Source organism: Heterodontus francisci, chromosome 15 (assembly GCF_036365525.1).
Source record: "Heterodontus francisci isolate sHetFra1 chromosome 15, sHetFra1.hap1, whole genome shotgun sequence".
In the NCBI taxonomy this organism is placed as follows: Eukaryota; Metazoa; Chordata; class Chondrichthyes; order Heterodontiformes; family Heterodontidae; genus Heterodontus; species Heterodontus francisci.
In genome coordinates, this window is record NC_090385.1 from 26096930 (window position 1) to 26117661 (window position 20732).

General features: G+C 39.9%; 1 protein-coding gene across 6 annotated transcripts in view; it reads right to left on the minus strand.

Moving 5' to 3' along the window:
* atrx (ATRX chromatin remodeler) overlaps window positions 1–20732 on the minus strand; it is a 257156-nt gene that overhangs the window by 36287 nt on the left and 200137 nt on the right. For all 6 annotated transcript variants that reach the window (XM_068047283.1, XM_068047282.1, XM_068047281.1 and 3 more), the window contains 3 exons: window positions 12633–12741; window positions 10683–10860; window positions 7744–7938 (listed from right to left, as the gene is read on the minus strand). In XM_068047283.1, coding sequence (XP_067903384.1) covers window positions 7744–7938; window positions 10683–10860; window positions 12633–12741 — 482 coding nt within the window. The remainder of the gene's footprint in view (window positions 1–7743; window positions 7939–10682; window positions 10861–12632; window positions 12742–20732) is intronic.

Sequence of the window (20732 nt, forward strand, 5' to 3'; positions counted from 1 at the left end):
CCAACCAATCATATCACTACTCTGGCTATCACTTTTTAATGATCAGGAAGCAGCATCCAATTTTTGACTAATGGAGAATTCCTAATCATGGACTTAAAATTCTAGCTGCAAATATCTGAGTAACTGGAACAGGTTAGTAAAACAAAGGATTAAATTGAAAATATATTTATCCTTTCATCAATTTTTCCCCCTCTACTTTGCTCAACTTTCTACTCTTTTGCTTCCAACCAAAATTAAATGAGGCAAATGTGATTTTACTATCTTTTGGTGATGTTGATCAACTGAGTTAAACTTTTGTATTACTGCAGTTGCATTAAGGTTAGCAACAAAGAATTTTGCTTTCTTGGTGGGTTAGTTTTTCATGTTATGAGAACTCAAAATGGAGATGGTGGCCTTATCATAATATTAAAGAGTTAAAAATAAATTTATGAAGTCACCAGCTAGTTCCATGGTGCAAATTCAAACAGCGTGAGCAGACTTGATGTGTACTCTATACCTCCAGTTGTTATTGAGCTTGGAGTCAGATCGCAACCTAACTTCTGAGTTATGCTGCCACTTTCATGTTGATTCATACCTGAAACTACTTTCCATCAAAAATGGCAGCAGTACTACATCCTTAATCTATGTTCAGTGATATACTGACTGGTACTCGTATTCTTCTGTGAGGCAAAAAAAGTGTTAACATAAGTAGAGGTTTTCACATGCAAACTAAGGAGAAGTGTATACTGAGAAGTCAATAACTAATTATCTATCCAAGACAATGCCAATGACTTAAGGTTGGGAATGGTGCCCGGAAGTCAAAAACCTTTCCCTTACGTTGAGTGTTTTCAAATGATAAATTGCCAGTCATTCCACAGAAAATCTCCTCAGCATTAAACCTCAAAAAACAAATCCACTGCACAATCCTCAAACCACTAAGGGAAAGATCACTGAATTGATCCTCTCAGCAATTCTGGGACAACTTACAACACTGTCAACACAACTGTTATATGAGGTTAAAAATGAGCTATAGGATCTTGATATCAAGCGTAGGCTAGAAGAATATGGAACATCTGTTTAAGTGTTATATTGCGAACAAAACATATCTTCTGGAGTTGGGAAATTCTAAACTATGTCCCAAACTGCTGGAGCAAAGACCGCAAATGATTTTCAGACAATAATCTCTTTGTGAGGTCAACTGTGTTATGTCTGCAATTCAGCATAGTAAAAGCCAGTTAAACCAGACCAACTCTTCACTGAAGAAAAAACTTCCACTATAAATCAAAATTCATTATCCTTAATTTTCAACTTATCTGGTTTTAAAATCTTCCAATTCTATGATAAAACAATATGTACAAACAAGTCAATGGAACAAAATCTCATCACTTTGGTGCTTCAATTACTTCAATGCAGCAATTTAAAAAAAAAGTAACTTCTACTTAATAGGTGATTGAAAAATTGCAAGAAGATACTTTCAATTAATTACATAATGGAAAGTGCCTGTGTGGATAATTGAAAGTGGCAAATAATTCAGAATTCCTGAAGTTTGGTCTTGGGCAGATAGTGTAACAATACCATAGGTAGAGAAATTAGGATACATATAATATGAAGAGAGTTAACATTGTTTGGGCTGTTGATTTTGATTTATGTCAATATTGGTGTTAGCAGCTTATATATTGCTGTGATATCAGGTGCAAGGCTTTTGCCCACAAAAGAATGGCAGGTAACATGAATAAAAGGAGGTTCCACTGTAATTCAGGTCAGTCACACATTTCAGTCTACTGAAACTATTTTGTACTACATGTTTAAAATAATAACCCTGAATTTAAAACAAAACCTGTTGTACAATATAAACTGAAAATAACACGTACAAATAAGTTAATGTTTCAATTCTCAAACTACAGTTTATAGCAGAATTCCATTTTTCATCAGAATGTTCCGTGGAACTCTTCCATAGCCACCAACCCATAAACCATTGTATGGCGATGGCAAACTCTGTTCTCTCTTCAAATTCTAAATCTCCCTCTCTGGAGAAGTGCCTTACTTTTAGTCACTGCCACTCACTGATTAAAATTTGAAAGTGCAATATAGCAATATAATTTACAGGGCTGCTCGAGACTGTGGTGTTGTAGTAGTAGTAGTATCAAAGTAGGAATCCAAAGGCCCAGGCTAATGCCCTGGGGACACTGGTTCAAACCCTGCCACAGCAGCTGGTGGAATTTAAATTCAATTAATAAAGAAAGATCTGGAATTGAAAGCTAGTCTCAGTAATGGTACCATGAAACTATTGTTGATTGTCATAAAAACCTATCTGGTTCATTAATGTCCTTTAGGGAAGGAAATATGCCATCCTGACCTGGTCTGGCTGACAGGTGACTCCAGACCCACAGCAATATGGCTGACTCTTAAAATGCCCTCTGAAATGGCCGAGCAAGCCATAGCTGTCAAGAGCAATTAGGGACAGGCAACAAATGTTGGCCTTGCCATCGATGTCCACATCCCATGAAAGAATAAAAAAACTACTAGGTTGGATTGCCAGATTTTTAAAAAGGTGTCTCAAGGGTGAAATATATCTAAATAATAGGACTCCATTGGCTTCTAACCCAAGAACAGCTGTTCCTGGATGGGAAAGGTTTTCCTTGTCTGAGAACAGATATGAGCTGTCAAAATAGATGATAGAATCAAAGCCTCCACAAATCATAATGCATTTACTGCAAAAAAAAAGTGGGGCTGTTAAAATAATTTTACTGCATAATGAATGGTCTAAGTTTTCATGCAGATAAACATACTGAAAGTTAAAAATGCTCTACTGAACCACCTTTAGATTGGTAAACTGAAAAAGATAGTATTAAATGTATTGAGAAAGATGGAAACATACTGGAAATTTACTTTGGAAAATAGAATGATAAGACTGAAGAATGCATAGGGAAAGAATTTTCAACCTTACACTGAAATTTGTGATTGAGGAATCTAATCCATTTCCCATGAATCATGTCAGACTTGACTCCTCAGTTCTTCAATTTGAATTTACTCTTTCTTCATAATGAATTCTGCATCTAAAACAGGGGCGTCCAACCTTTTTGCATGGTGGTGGGGGGGGCCATATTACAACTTTTACCCTACATGTGTGAGCAAATTTTGGAAAGATAAAGGCATCAAAAATTTATCCTCCTACCAAAATAAAAAATGTGCATTTTTGTGAAGAAGCTTTAAATGAGAAGACTAATTTATTGACTTTCTCGTCGCTACATTGAAAACTGATTTAGTAACATGCCTGCCGTTATTTTTGGTTGCATAAGTAGTCAATCTCTGCCCGCACACTAGATGTAGCGATGCAGAATATTCTGGAAAGTTTTCCATCTGTCATGAGACACCCCGATCTCTCCCCACTCGGTGCATCTCTCTTTCACCCCTGCTCCCTTTCCTCCCTCTAGAACTAGGAGACAGAGATTGAAAGTTTTGGGCAAGAGATGGAGGGGGAATATAAGGAAACACTTTTTTATGCAGCGGGTGGTAATGACCAGGAACTCGCTACCCACAAGGGAGGTGGAAGAGAAGATGATCAATGATTTCAAGAGGAAGTTGGATGGTCACCTGAGAGAAACAGACTTGCAGGACTATGGGGATCGAGCCGAGGAGTGGGACTGTGTATAGCTCTGTGGAGAGCCAGCATGTATTCGAAGGGCCGAACGGCTTCCTTCTGTGCTGTAAATAAATGACACTCTTGTTCCCCCCACTCTGTCATGTTAGTCTCTCTCCCCCCCGCCTCAGTCTCCCACCCCGCCGTCCCCGCCTCCCTCTCTCTACCCACCCCCCCCCCCCCCCCCCCGGGTCCCCGTCTCCCCCTCTCTCCTCCCCCCCCCCGGGGTCCCCGTCTCCCCACTCGCTCGCTCTCCCCTCCCCCCACCCGCTCGCTGTCTCCCCTGTGCAGGATACAGGACATTTACTACACCGCGCAAAAGCAACAGGGGCAGCCGATCTCAGGGCACCTGCGACGCAATCTACCAATCAGTGCACAGGCAGCCCCTATCAGACACAGAGTGACCAATCACAAACAGGGGTCCTCCACCCATTAGACCAGAGTCCCGCCTACCACCTCTGCCTGACATACAGGGGAGTCATTAATCAGACCAAGCTATGAGCAGACTGATCGGCCCCTCCACACCACCCTCTGCCCTGTTTTAGCACGTCAAATGTCATGGTTAGGAGTTACTATAAAAAATGTGCAGAAAATTACAAAGATGATTTGCCTCACTTAATGTTCACATTGAGAGACTAGGAGCTTGGCTCAGAACTCGAACACTTTTGGAAAGCTACACAATCGACATTATAAAAATAATTTCAATAACAATGACAAAGAATTAAGTGTCCAAATTATACAATTTACATAGGAAGATAGGAACAGGAGTAGGCCATTCAGCCCCTCGAGCCTGTTCCTGGTCATTCAATGAGATCATGGCTGATCCGCGGCCTAACTCCATATACCTGCCTTTGGCCCATATCCCTTAATATCTTTGCTTAACAAAAATCTATCTATCTCAGATTCAAAATTAACAACTGTTTGTGGGAGAGTGTTCCAAACCTCTACCACCCTTTGCATGAAGAAGTGCTTCCTAACATCTCTCCTGAACAGTCTGGTCCTAATTTTTAAGACTATGCCCCCTAGTTTTAGAATCTTCAACCAGTGGAAATAGTTTATCTAGCCTGTCTTCTCCTGTTAATATCTTGAAGACTTCGATCAGATCACCCCTTCACCATCTAAATTCTAGCAAAAACAGGCCTAATTTGTGTCATCTCTCCTCGTAACTTAACCCTGTTGTCCAGGTATAATTCTTGTAAACCTACATTGCACCCCCTCCAAGACCAATATATTCTTCCTAAGGTGTGGTGCCCAGAACTGCTCACAGTACTCCAAGTGGGGTCTAACCAGGGTTTTATACAGCTGCAGCATAATTTCTGTGTCTTTATATCTAGAGGATTGGAGTATAAAGGCTAGCATTCCATTAGCCTTTTTGATTATTTTCTGCACTTGCTCATGGCATTTTAAAGATCTATGCACCTGAACCCCCAAGTCTCTTTGGGCATCGACTGTACCTAATCTCTTCCCATTTAGAAAGTACCCTGCTCTATCCTTTTTTGGTCCAAAATGGATAATCTCACACTTGCCCGCATTGAAATCCATCTGCCAGTTTTGCCCTCTCACCTAGTCTGTCAATATCTCTTTGCAATTTTATGCTATCATCTAAACTGTCTACAATGCTGCCTAACTTTGTATCAGCAAATTTGGATATATGACTTACTATGCCATCATCCAACTTATTAATGAATAATGTGAATAATTGAGGCCCCAGCATAGATCCCTGCAGAACACCAATAGTCACAACCTGCCAATCGGAGTACTTACCCATTATCCCCACTCTGTCCCTTACCACTCAACCAACTCCTAACCATGTCAATAATTTGCCCTCAACTCGACGGGCTTCTACCTTAGTTAACAGTCTCTTATGTGGGACTTTATCAAATGCCTTCTGGAAGTTCATATAAATAACATCCATAGACATTCCCCTGTCCACTACCTTAGTCACCTCTTCAAAACATTCAATGAGATTTGTCAGGCATGACCTTCCCGTCATGAATCCATGCTGGCTGTCCCTGATTAACTGAAATTTTTCTAGGTGTTCAGTTACCCTATCCTTGACTATAGACTCCAGCAACTTGCCCACCACAGACGTCAGGCTAACTGGTCTGTAATTTCCTTGGTTCCCCCTTTCACCCTTCTTAAAAAGTGGAGTGGCATGTGTAACTTTCCAATCCAGGGGGACCACTCCTGAATCTATGGAATCTGAAAGACTATAGTTAGGGCATCTACAATGTGCTCCCCTACTTTCTTTAACACCCTCAGATGGAAACCATCAGGTCCTGGAGATTTCTCACTCTTTAGTTCCATTAATTTCCTTGTTACTGATGTTTTACTTATGTTAATTGTATTAAGTCCTTGTCCCCTATCGGCTATTAATTTTTTCGGGACTTCCGGCAAGTTATCCTCCTTTTCAACTGTAAATACTGAGGCAAAGTAATTGTTCAACATGTCTGCCATTTCCCCATTATCAATGACAATATCTCCATTTTCAGCTTTTAGTGGGCCTACATTGCTCTTGACCACCCGTTTTCCCTTTATGTAACTATAAAATTTCTTATTGATTTTGATGGCCCTTGCAAGTTTCCTTCCATAATCTCTTTTAGTAGCTCCTATAAACTGCTTTGTGACCCGTTGCTGGTCTTTGTATCGATCCCATTTGGCCAAATCTGTGCTGAGTTTTGCATTTTTGCAAGCCCTTTCTTTTAGTTTTATGCTATCCCGAATCTCTTTAGTTGTCCATGGCTGTTTTTTCTGTGAAGTAGAGCTTTTTCCTCTCAGGAGTATATACTCGCTCTGTATTTCGTTAAATGTTTCTTTAAATATTCTCCACTGTTCTTCAGTCGTTTGACCCATTAACAGATCTACCCAGTTTACCGTGGACAGTCTCTCTCATATCCCGGTAAAGTCAACCTTACCCAAGTCTAAAATTCTAGTAGCTGATTCTGATTTTTAATTCTCGATCTAAATCATGGCATGAAATGGTTAGGGTTAGGATAAGCACAATGGCACAGTCCTTCGGATCAATTTGAATTTGCTACATTTAAAGGGGATCTGCAGTTATTAGGCTGCCAAATTGTTCTGCTACAGTTAAAACCCATCAGTACGATAACTATATTCTGCCACTCACTCAAAATATTGTACCATATATCATGCAACATTTTGCAGTGTAATTGCAGTTAATGGTAACAAAATAGTGTGAACAAGGTGGTAATTACTTCAAAACAGTGGATCACTCTGTCCTCAGCCCTGCCACCAAAAAGTGAACCTTCAGCCATGAAATACTCCGTGACATCTCCAAAAAGAAAGCTACTGCAAATCCTAAATCACTCTCATTCTCCCCCATTTCCATCTCACCTTCCCCTGCTCTTCTTTCTTTTGCACATCTAACATGTCCACCTCTTTCCAGTCTCTTACTTTCCCCCATCTACTTGCTTCCATCTCACCAACCCTCTGCTCTCAATTCTCTCTTGTTCTTACTCCTTTGGCATTTCTCTCGCTTTCAAATTCACTTGTGCCCCCATCTCTCCCTTTATCCCCGCTTCAGTGCATTTGCTTCCTTCTCTCTACCACGGTGGTTTCTAACCTCCATTGCCCATTCCCTACCCTGCTCCCAAGTATGTTTCTATCTCTCAAAGTTCCATGTCCATCTCTCTCATCACCTTTAACTCGATTTCTATCTTTTTCATCCCCCCGCCATTTAAGTCTTTCTCTTCTGCTCTTACCACTGCTCACTTCTCTGCGGTTCCTACTCCCATCCAGAACCACATCACTTGCACCACTACATCTCCCTGGTCTGTTTTCCAGTCTTTACCTGCTTGATCCCTTCTCCTTATCCCCATTTCCTTCTACCCTACGCCTCTCTTCTGCTCTCTCCCCCCCACCTCCCCCTGCAATTTCTCTTCCTCCTACAACACTGAAGTGGAAAATGCTCCCATTTCCTGGAATTGTACAGTAACTTGTCATAATTTAATTTGAATGGGGGACAAAATAAGAGATCACCAATGGAATGCCATATCCAGATTATGAAAGTGGCAGTGAAATTCCTGTTCCAAGTGTTCCCATTTGAGGGTGCAATTAATGAGAACTATTTACTGACAAACATTGAGGTTATGAAAGAGGTAAACCTTTGGCAGCAGAGGAGTATCTCTCTTCTTCTTCTTATCAGAATTTGGATCATCCAGTTGATCTGGCTCAAAAGTGTAGAGTTCAGTTAATTCATTCATTGTGAAGTGACGCTCAATCTGTTGCTGGTCAACTACACGGTATGACAGTGACTGTTTTGTTACCTGTCGATCATAAATCTTTTCCTCCATGGTTCCCTGTATTTAAAAACAATGAATGTTATAATTTATGCTTCTCCAGATAATATATCTTTCCCCAATGGCCACCCACCACAATGACCACTTATGTGGCACAGTGCACACTAGGTGAATAACAGACCAGTTTATTCTCTCTGGATTTACATGCAGGATTTGCACTATAGTACCAAATTACTTCAGAAGTTAATAATGTCACTTTGACAATTTGGTCTGCTGCTAAAGAGATTTAATCAATGGCAGAACAATTTATAGCACAAAGCATTGAGTGTTTTACTGAAATTACTCCAAATATCACCATTGAACCAGCTCATGCAAGAGTTAAACAGAAATGCCAGTCAGCTGTGCTCCTCTGAATGGGTTTGTCTACAGATCTTTCAAAGCCAAATTAAGTACAACAGGCCAAGATGTTTGTTAAGGATTAAGAATCAAATTTAATTTTCTGCATTACCATAAATATTTAGGAAATTATTTTTCCACAAAAAGGTGCTGACCACCTCAGATACACAAAGTATTCTTGTAACAGTTCCTAAATGCACAGCAACTATACAAGAACTGCAGTGAAATTGAAGAATCTTAGCATCACGATATTTTGGAATTACCAACAAGTAGTTCTTGGTCCATGCTGGTTTACTGGAGTACTTTAAATAACTAATGCAAAAGGCATTATGAAGGAACATTCAAAGCTTACTGAACCTGACAGCACAAGAAAATTGTGTGTACATATAGTTGACGTTAAAGCAGTTTAGTTAAAAGCGATGTGCATTTGCATTAATTCAGCTCCTTCACATTGTATGCAGCAGTACCCTGCATGATATCAGCTGCACACAATTTAAAGAGAAATTCCTTGCAATTAGCTTGATTTAAAGGGATGCTTCTTTAGTAAACGGAACTGAAATACGATGAATATTCTCTACATTTAAAATTCATTAAACATTTTTGCAAATCTCAAATATTTTAAAGTGGGTTTTCAAGGAGTTAAATGCTTACATGTATAGTGCAATTTTAGACATTGTTCTCACACATACAGATTGTGAAAACAGATCCTACCCAGTTATATGGTACCATTGGTCATGGGAGAATTATGTTGACAAGTACAGGTAGCAATTATAAGCAAACACTAAAATACATTCATGAAAGGAAACATTCAAGCGCTAGGGGTAATGCAAAGAGCAGCCTAACATCAAAGGTTTGAGTTGCAGGGAAAGACTGGAGAAATTTGGGCTTTTCAGAGTTGAATGGTGGCACTCAAAGGGTTATCCTGTGAAGGTGCATAAATAGTTCATGGAATGAGAAATGTAAATTCAGAATATTTGGGGGGGGGGGGGTGGAGGTGGAGAAAAGAGAGGGGTACAACAGAGTGGGTAGTGAGTGGCCGGACAGCGGGGTGGCATGAAGCGAAGAACTATCAGCCAGGGGAGTGGGGGGAGCAGCGATGTCTGGAGTGAGTGGCTTGGGGGTGGGGAGAAAGGGGATGCAGCCACTGGGAGAGGGGGAGAAAGCGCGAGGCCTGGAGCAAGTTGCTGAGGGGGGAGAGTAGCCAGTGGGGCGTGAGCCAGTAGCTGAGTGGGGTGAAAATCAGTCCTGGTCAGTCATATAAAATGTGGATAACGAATTGGCAGCACATTTTATACTCTGCCTGATTTTCTTCTCCATTGATCAGGGTGCCAATTCACTATCTCCCAAAAGTATCAGAACAAGGAAATTCAATCATAAAATTCCTTTTGCCTTTAATAGGATTAGTGAAATATTAAATGGATCAGAGGATTAGTTAGTATCTTATCCTACATACTAGTACATTACTGGGCTTCCATCCAATTTAATGTAAAGTTAGCTTGCTAGAACTAACTGGCCATAAGCATTTTCTGTGATAAATTGAGCAACGCCATCTTTAATCCTGGCAACTGCCTGACTGTCGCAGAAAGTGACGTTGCAGTGGAAGAGGCTACATTTGCGCATGTGCTAGTACTGCGTCACCTGGTGGTTGCGTTATCAGCAGATGCAGCCATTTTTAAATGGCGAGGATGGCTTTCTCTGAATAGTTGAATTAAAATGGAACAAATGATCTTCCTTAATTATCTTGTGATAATATTTCTTAACTACATATGATCAACTTTTTGTTGCTGGGAGGAGGGAAAAGACAAAAGAAATATTCCAGCAACTTACTTAAAACCAATTAACTGGCTCAGTTTTAGCTGCATGACAAATAAAATGAAGTTGCAGACTTCACACATTCTCGCATTTCTATATAATGGTGAATCATAGCTTTTCACTAGCCAAGCACAATTGCAAATGTAAAGACTCCCAGATAAAAGAAAAACTATGTCCTGTCCAGTATTCTTCATTCTTCAATTTACATTTCCTCAAATGTAGCCTTCCTTCGGAAGGAAAAGTAATTAAGGCTGAGGCTCAAACAATTTTAGCCAAGTTAAACTACGAGCCAAATCCAATAGTGAAATTATGAGGTTATTTTGTCCCTGCTTTACTTAGGTTTTCTATTACATGGTCGAAGCTACCTTTCTATATTGGATTCTGGAGAGAAAGTTGAGGGAAAAACCTCAAAGCATATAAACCATGTAAAATATAAGGCGATGGGAAAGGATCAAAGTCACTCAATATCATAGCCCATTATTGCTTCCAGAGAATTTGCATGCAATAATGCGCCAACGAATTTTTCTTTTAGGAAATAAAAACCACACTCATACACATGTATCATCTCTGGATATGAAGAGGTACATCATTTTTACCTGAGCCAAGAACCTGTAGACAAAGACTGGCTTTATCTGTCCAAAACGGTAAACACGAAAGATGCTCTGGATATCATAGGAAGGATTCCAGGAGGCATCAAAAATGATAACACGGTTGGCAGCTACCAGATTAATCCCCAGAGATCCAGCTTTGGTGGAAATGATGAATAAACGGCCCCTGCAAGAAATAATAGCCCAGCGATAGTAAAATTTAAGTAGTGTCAAATTAGGACAGTAACAAAATCGAAAACACAGCAAACTTTTAGTGCTGCTTTTGTCAGCTCATTTTGTCATACTGGCTCCACTTTCCTCCCCACACATTATGGAATAATTTAAAAACGAAAGCCAAGAGGGGAGTGAAAAGGAAATCATGGCCCTAACTCAATTTGGTTACCCTGCAGTTATGTGCATGGCAATTATCAGTTAAATTCCATGCATTCTATAATTTCTAAAGTACACTTAGCATGCAAACATTATGTGCAATACACATGGAAACAGAAAACCCTGAAAATATTCGAAGTCAGGCAGCATCTGTGCAGAGAGAAATTAAGTTATCAGAACATGAAACATCAACTCTCTCTCCACAAAGGGTGCCCGACCTGAACATTTTCAGCATTTTCTGTTTTATTTCAGATTTCCAGCATCTGCAGTATTTTGATTTAGCAATATGCATCCTGTTATACAAATATAATCCAGCTTCAGTTTTAACTTGTACTGATGGCTTGCATACTATATTTTTCTTTAATTGAAGGAGGATTCCACTCCTCCCTATGCAACATACTCCCTATTGGATAAACACATCATAATCACTGGACTGCACTAGCTTTAGAAAATCTCAGCGAAGAATTCTGAAATATATTTGCTTAAATTCTGTCCCAAGGACATTGGCCCAGATTTGAGAGTCAAAATAATGAAGTTATCAGCACTCATCCTTATTAAAAAGTAAATCGGACAGCATCTTCCAGTGTCCGCGCATGCGCAGTTAAATGCGGAAATCAGGAGGTTGCTTTATCGGTATGTCGCTGAGAAATTAGGCTTTCAACGTTGGGCTACTTATCTGCTAGGTAAGCAGCAAACATGCCAGAAAATGTTGCACCTTGTCCATTCAGGCGAAAGTGAATTTTTAAACAGGATAATTATACCGAACAATTTCATTGCGCTGAAAAATTACTGTCACAATTGCAGAGTCTTATTCTTTCAAATTTAATTATTCTTGAAGATTCAAACATTAAAATAAAACATTTTAAAATGTTTTGTCTTGCATTCCCCTCTCAATCCCATTTTCTTTCCCTCTCTTTCACTTTCTGTACATGATTTTAAATTGAATTAAACATTCTAACTTACACTTCCTGGTTTAGACTCTGCGTTCTAAAGTATAGAATCCTTCTAAAGTAAGGATTCAACCGTTACTTGCCCTGTTCACACAGATCCCAGATCCCCTGTCGAGAGCATGCTGCTGAAATGGCTCTATAATTACCATAAACTGCGGCACAAAAGCCCACTAAAAGTCAGTGGGCAGCTGCAAGCGTAATGAACGGCAAGCACATCCTAGAAAACTATATTCAGTTAGTTTTTAGAACTGCCCAGGCGCAGTGCAAATAAAACTGTTCATCCAAACAATATCTGGACAAGCTCAACATCCCAAGTATAAATTCATTGTACACTAAATTAGTTGTATGTTGCGTACGTATTATTTTCTGTAGCACATTTGAATTAATAAGCTATTTAACTGAATTAGTTAATTTCCCACTCTTTAAATAGTGCTCCGTGTACCACTATCCCATATGTCAATTTTACCTATACACATTATACTAATTTGAAATTACTTTTGAAAAACTAAAATTTTCACGTTTTTCATTTCATAATAAACTTTGAACATTTGTGAAACTACACTGGAGTTTTGCAGATTTTTTAATGGCAAAGCTTCACATTCATTTGAGTATACATTACCTGACATTATTTTCATCATTGAATTCTTCAGCCCATTTTTTTCTTGTCTGTGCACTTGTAGAACCGTCCATTCGATAGTAATCTATATTTCTGTACCATTTCCCACTACCTGCAATTTGAAATATTTATTTGTAAATGGAACATCCTTTTGATGAAGGCTTATATTCATAAAAATTAAATGCGCTGGTTCTTCAGGAAAAAACTTATTTAGGAATTCAAGTTTAAGTTTTTAATCCTAGGGCAGAACAATAGCACAATTGTTGCAGCAACAATGCACAGCGTTAGTCATCTTTCTGGTTTCTTAAACATCAGAGTTCTCTTGTGCAGCTGGGGGAAGTGGTGGGGGGGCGGGGGCGAGGGAAGTCAAAAAGAAATGCTAGTTGGCAGTCACAGCCTCCTTCTGTCACAGTTGGTGCATTTGGAAGATCAGGAAAAAGGTCATGGGCGACTGAGAAAAAAGAATCTCGACTAAGTTTACACTATCACTCAAACGAACAAAAGAAAAATGAATCCGACCATGTCAAGTGGCATTTCTGCTTTAAAACGAGAGGCCTATATTTTAATAATGCAGCTCTGCTTACCTGTAGCATGCATATATAAATATACACAGACTGAGAAAATAAGAGCAAAAATGGCCCCAAGAAAATAGGCAGGTCATTAGTTGGTCACAGAACAGAATATAGCAAACTATAGAAAACAGAAAATGCTGGAACTACTCAGCAAGTCTGGTGGCATCTGTGGAGACTAGCAGTTAACATTTGAGGTCTGTGACCTTCCATCAGAACTGGGAAAAGCTAGAAATGTAAAAGGTTTTGATTGCAAGGTGGGGGGAGGCTGGAAAGCACAATGAAAGGGAAGGTCGGTGATTGGGTGGAGGCCAGGAGAGATTAAATGACAAAAGGATTCATGGTGCAAGGTCAAAGGGAGTGGTAATGGGACAAGTAAAGAAACAAAAGATGTGTCCAGAGATGTGAATGGCAAGTCCTGAATAGTTGCCGTCCAAAAGCAAAGTCAAGGAAATAAAAGAAACGAGAAAAAAAAACGAACCAAAGAAATGTGAAACAAAATGGGGGCAGGGAGGTTACAATCTAAAATCGTTGAACTCAATGTTGAGTCTAGAATGTTGTAATGTGCCCATTTGAAATATGAGTGTAATTAGAGTGTTGAAAGAGATAACTATGGAGATAGTGGATGTACTATTGGTGATAATCTTCCAAAATTCTATAGATTCTGGAATGGTTCCTGCAGATTGGAAGGTAGCAAATGTCACCCCACTATTTAAGAAGGGAGAGAGAAAACAGGGAATTACAGAACTGTTAGCCTTACATCAGTAGTAGGGAAAATGCTAGAACCCATTCTAAAGGATGTAATAAATGGACACTTGAATAATAATGATTCGATTGGACATAGTCAACATAGATTTATGAATGGGAAATCATGTTCGACAAACTTGGAGTTTTTTGAGGATGTTATGAACAGAATTGATAAAGGGGAGTTGGTGGACGTAGTATACTTGCATTTTCAAAGGGCTTTTGATAAAGTCCCCCACAGGAGGTTGGTAGGCAAAATTAAAGCACATGGGATAGGAGGTAATACACTGGTGTGGATTAAGGATTGGTTAACAGGCAGAAAACAGAGAGTAGGAATAAACGGGTTATTCTCGCATTGGTAGGCTGTGACTAGTCGGGTACCGCAAGGATGAGCACTTGGGGCCCAGCTGTTCACAATATAGATCAATGATTTGGATGTGGGGACCATATGTAATATTTCCAAACTAGGTGTGTTGCGGGCAAGATGCAAAGCGGCTTCAAGGCGATATGTTCCTCCCATGTGCAGAGTATTTCTTAAATGGTAGATTAGAAAGTGTAGATGTACAAAGCGACCTGGGTGTCCTTGCTAATAAGTCATTGAAAGCTAACATGCAGGTGCAGAAAGCAATTAAGAAGGCTAATGGTATGTTAGCCTTTATCACAAGAGGATTTGAGTACAGGAGTAGCGAAGCCTTGCTTCAATTGTATAGAACCTTGGTTAGACCGCACTTGCAGTACTGTGTGTAGTTTTGGTCCCCTTAGGAAGGGGATTATTGCCATAGAAGGAGTGCAACGAAGGTTCACCACACCTGTTGCCAGGATGGAGGGATTGTCCCATGAAGAGAGACTGGGGAAACTGGGCCTGTATTCTCCAGAGTTTTGAAGGAGGAGAGGGGATCTCATTGAAACCTACAAAATACTTAAAGGGATAGACAGGGTAGGTGCAGCCAAGATGTTTCCCCCCGGTTGGGGTGTCTAGAACCAGGGAACACAATTTCAAAATAAGGGGGAAGCCAATTAGGACAGAGATGAGGAGAAATCTCTTTACTCAGAGGGTTGTGAATCTTTGGAATTCTCTACCCCAGAGGGCTATGGAAGTTCAGTCACTGAGTATGTTTATAGCAGAGATTGACAGACTTCTAAATATCAATGGCATAAAGGGATATGGGGATAGATGGAAAGAGGCACTGAAGTGGATGATCAGTCTTGATCATATTGAATGAACAGGCCCGATAGGCTGAATGGGCTACTCCTGCTCCGATGAAGTGTTATTCCTAGCTTGGATTTAGCTTCATTGGAAAACTGCAGCAGGTGGAGGACAGAAAGGTCAGAATTGGAGCCAAGGTGGAGAATGAAAATGACAGACAATTGGAAGTTTGGGGACACGCTTGTGGACTAAACAGTGGTGTTCTGCAAAGTGGTAACCCAGCCTGCATTTGGTCTCCCCAATGTATAGACCACCACATCCTGATCAGCGAATGCAGAATACTAAATTGAAAACAGTACAAGTAAATCACTGTTTCACCTGGAAGGAGTATTTGGGGACTTGGATGGTGAAAAGGGGACAGGTCGCTTACATGGAAAGATGCTGTAGGAAAGGGAGCAGGTGTTGGAGGTGACTGAGGAGTGCAATAGGGTATGGTGGAGAAACAGTTCCTTCAGAACACTAGAAGGGGAGGGGAAGATGTGTTTAAGTGGTGGCATCACAGAGATGGCAGAAATGGTGGAGGATGATCTGTTTAACATGGAGGCTGGGGGCGGTGGGTTGGACAAGGACAACCCTATCATGGCTCTGGGAGTAAGGGAAAGGGCAACAGCAGAACAGCGCAAAATAGAGTGGACATGGTTTGGGGCCCCATCAACCACAGGCAGCATCCTTGGTTGAGGAAAAAAAGACATATCGAAAGTGCCAGTATGGAAGATTGCTTCGTCTGAACAAATGCAACAGAGACGCAGAAACTGGGAGAATGGAATAGAGTCTTTACAGCAAGTGGGGTCTGAGAATGTGTAGTCAAGGTAACTGTGGGAATCAATGGGTATATACAGAATATTGATTGATAGCTTATTCCAAGAAAGAAACACAGAAAAGTCAAGGAAGGGAAGATAAGAGTCGGAGATGGACCACGTGAAGGCAAGGGTGGAAACTGGACTCAAAGTTGATGAAATTTTCTAGTTTAGGGCAAGAGCAGGTAATGGCACAGATAGAGTCATCGAAGCACTTAGAAACCTGTAGAATTAGAGGCGACCATCTGATCCATAGTTCCTGTGTATTAGCACAGGCACAATCTATTTTAATCTAATTTTAATGGGCTTTTCCCATTTATTTGCATGTTCTTTAGAAGTATAGGATAATGCCTATCCAATTCCATTTTAACTGTTGTGGTTTCTTCCCCATTAGCCACATTTGGCAAAGCACTGTAAAACAATTTCCTGTAACTCCCCCCTTTTGTCCTCGAAAGAATTCTCAGGTTATGCCTTTTACTACAGATTTTAACAGGAGAAACTTTCACTCCTTAAAAAACCTTTCAGGACTTTGAAAACCTCCATTATGCCTTCCTTAAACCTCAGTTCTAGTGGGGACGGGGGGGGGGGGGGGGGTAGATTCAAAACCTAAATAGCAAGAAAAGGACTAAGGGATGCAAGTTCAAACATGCAAGAAGCAAATATCTGGCTGTCAGCAAATTCTTCACACAAATTGAACAGCACATGGACTGGATTTCAGAGTAGGGTAGTGGAAGCAGAAAAACAAAATTTAGTAAATACAATGATGCACAACATTTCTAGCTGGATGAGTAATGAAGGGTTGAATAGCCCTCCTCATCTCACCTTGTGGAGATCTTATTTCTTGTGTCTTTCTATTGTATCTTTCCATTGCACAACCATCTTGGTCATGGTGAGTTCAAAACTTCACACAATGCTTCCAACAGTGGCCTAACCAATCTCTCCAATAAATTCAACTTCACCATTTTGCCTTTATATATAGTTGTTATAAGTGTATAAGAGAATCCTATTTCCCTTTTGTACGCCCTTTTTCTACCTACATGACCACCTTTAAAGATCTATGTACCTGCAGCCTAGATGTCTGTTGTTCCACCTGGTTAGGAATGCTACCTTTCACTATTTGCCCCCCACATTTTTCCCCACAGTAAACTGCCTTTCTATCCACTCCTCTAATCAACCCATGTTCATTTACCTGTACACACTCCTTTTTATCCCTATGTAATTTTTTTCCATCCATGCAGCTACATTCCTTCTAATACTATGCCTTAATTTTCATAAACCTTACCAAATACCGTCTGATGCTCCATAAATATAACATTTGTATTTCCTTCATTCATACACCAATTTCCTCAAACAAATAAATTGACATTTTCAGGTCTTTATAAACCTGTACCAAAATACTTAAGTGTTCACTAAATTCCTCATGTATAACCAGGTAACATTAACTGGTCTATAATTTGCCAGCTAACCCCCATCCCTTTTCTTGAAACCTAGTCTCGTCAAGTTTAACTATCCCAATATGCTGCACTATTGCTAAACTTGATCATTCACTACACTGTTACAGAACATGCTTGATAATCTATTTCTTTCTAAACAGATGTTATAAGAACTTGCAACAAGTCTGAGGATACAGAAGAGACTATTAGCTGTCATTTAGTCTACAAAGTAAATAGCATATTTGGTTTCAGCCTTCAATAAAAATGTGTTTTTGTTAACGAAAGCAGTATGATCCACAATTTATTTTGTTACTTAACTAAATTAATGGAATCCACCACTTTAAAATATTACATAAAAAACTTGCGAAAACTGTTTAGCTGAAGCAGCTGTTTTTGCTGTAACCAAACTTTTGTCTAGGATGTTCTGACTTCAGAACCATGCAAGATTTTTCTTCAAAATGCTTTGAAAAAAAGATTTCTACTGCCTCTATTTCAGTAGCAACCATTCCAACTAAAAACCACAATTGGGTGAAAAGATTGATATTTAACAGGTTAAACAGGGAAAGAAAATTGACAGTTTATTTCCTTTAAAAGTTAGCACAACAGCTAATGCTTACATTCCAGTAAATGATTAAAGGGAAAAAAGCGTTTAACGGAGAACTTTTTATTTAAAGTACAAAGTTCATCAAAAAATCTTTTGATAACACTCTTGTATTTCAAAACATCATTTTTATTTTTATCAGCAGAGCCCAGCCACATTAGGTCGTCTTGCTACCATGTTGCTCCTGTAATACCAATGATGGGGAGGAGTGCCATGTGTCCCAGAGAAGCTCTGATTACAAACGGGGGCTGTAACTTTAGACCACACTGGCAGCTCCACGTTACTTCTGCTCATTCTGAAGTCACGGCTTCCTGTTTTAATTCAGCTGTCAGCCTGCAGGTTTTAAATTCTGAAAATTGTGATCAGGAATCAAGACATTTTCCATTTGCACTTATTTTCATTGATATTTTCACCAAATCATCTCTAAAATGGATTCTCTCTGTTGCCAAGTCGAAAAATGAGAGCCAATTACTGTACAGAAAAAGCAGTTTCAATCACAATGTATTGCAATAGGTCACACCTTAGGAGTGACAGATAAAGCATTGCTCATATCATCTCACTACTAGGCTGCTTGAATGATACTGGCAGCAGCCATTGAAATACTTGTTACTGAACTGTTTCACCCCTCTTTTTTTAAGGACTGGATGGAGGTAAGCAATTAAATTGGGGAGAAAAGAAATGAAAAAAAAAACCCACATCTAAAGCAATAATCGGTCGAAAGTTAATTGCCATCGCAGCTTTTTACCGCATTAAATAAGTTCTGTATCTAGCAAGCTACAACCTGAGGAAAATGTCTCGCAATTCCTTTACGCCTCACAATTTACTTCCAGTAAAACCTGAAGACTACAGTTTTAGTCAGATTCTCTGTACAGCATGGCCTTTAATCAGTGTAGTCTTAAAGTTTCATACCCAGCTTTTCCATTGAAAGGGATGTAAATAGAAAAATGCAACCTAATGTTCCAATAAAAATCCTTATTTTTATCATTATATAAAAGTCAATTTTAACAAAACACATTTAACCTCCTATATTACTACATTAACCCTATTTTTTTTCAATTCCCCCCATGCACATGGTCTCAATTACTAGGCAACAATCTATCCCAGACAAATTGCATCCCCAAAGTAATATTTTCAGGAATCAAACTTCTACAGTCTAATTACTATAGAACTGAAATTCAGAACAGCTGCAGTTTCATTATGTTGTGAAACAACACTACCTAATGCCAGATGTACAAAAAAAAGCACAGCTGATTGCTGCAGGCATTGGTTAACTAACCTTTAATTCATTGGAGTTAAAGCTTATTTATTCAATATGAATGCAGAATGCATTAAGTTCTTTATGGGTGATATCCGGAAGTTGTAATGCAAGTTGATGGATTATGGGAAGCCACAAAATTGATTATAAAGTCAGAGAGATTCAGCACTGAAACAGGCCCTTCGGCCCACTGAGTCTGTGCCGACCAACAACCACCGAATAGTTCCAGAGATGTAGAGGAAAGGATAGCGAAGATGATTCTCGACAGGAGCGAGAGTAACAGGGTAGTTGTTATGGGGGGCTTTAACTTTCCAAATATTGACTGGAAATACTATAGTTCGAGTACTTTAGATGGGTCAGTTTTTGTCCAGTGTGTGCAGGAGGGTTTTCGGACACAGTATGTAGACAGGCCAACGCCACATTGGATTTGGTACTGGGTAATGAACCCGGCCAGGTGTTAGATTTAGATGTAGGTGAGCACTTTGGTGATAGTGATCACAATTCGGTTAGGTTTACCATAGCGATGGGCAGGGACAGGTATATACCACAGGGCAAGAATTATAGCTGGGGGAAAGGAAATTATGATGCGATTAGGCAAGGTTTAGGATGCGTAGGATGGGGAAGGAAACTGCAGGGGATGGGCACAATCGAAATGTGGAGCTTATTCAAGGAGCAGCTACTGCGTGTCCTTGATATGTATGTACCTGTCAGGCAGGGAGGAAGTTGTCGAGCGAGGGAGCCGTGGTTTACTAAAGAAGTTGAAGTGCTTGTCAAGAGGAAGAAGGAGGCTTATGTTAGGATAAGACGTGAAGGCTCAGTTAGGGCGCTTGAGAGTTACAAGCCAGCCAGGAAGGATCTAAAGGGAGAGCTTAGAAGAGCGAGGAGAGGACACGAGAAGTCATTCGGCGGATAGGATCAAGGAAAACCCTAAGGCTTTCTATAGGTATATCAGGAATAAAAGAATGATAAGAGTTAGATTAGGGCCAATCAAGGATAGTAGTGGGAAGTTGTGTGTGGAATCAGAGGAGATAGGGGAAGCGTTAAATGAATATTTTGTGTCAGTATTTACAGTAGAGAAAGAAAATGTTGTTGAGGAGAATACTGAGATTCAGGCTACTAGGCGAGATGGGATTGAGGTTCACAAGGAGGAGGTGTTAGCAATTTTGGAAAGTGTGAAAATAGATAAGTCCCTTGGGCCAGATGGGATTTATCCTAGGATTCTCTGGGAAGCCAGGGAGGAGATTGCAGAGCCTTTGTCCTTGATCTTTATGTCGTCATTGTCGACAGGAATAGTGCCGGAAGACTGGAGGATAGCAAATGTCGTCCCCTTGTTCAAGAAGGGGAGTAGAGACAGCCCTGGTAATTATAGACCTGTGAGCCTTACTTCGGTTGTGGGTAAAATGTTGGAAAAGGTTATAAGAGATAGGATTTATAATCATCTTGAAAAGAATAAGTTCATTAGCGATAGTCAACACGGTTTTGTGAAGGGTAGGTCGT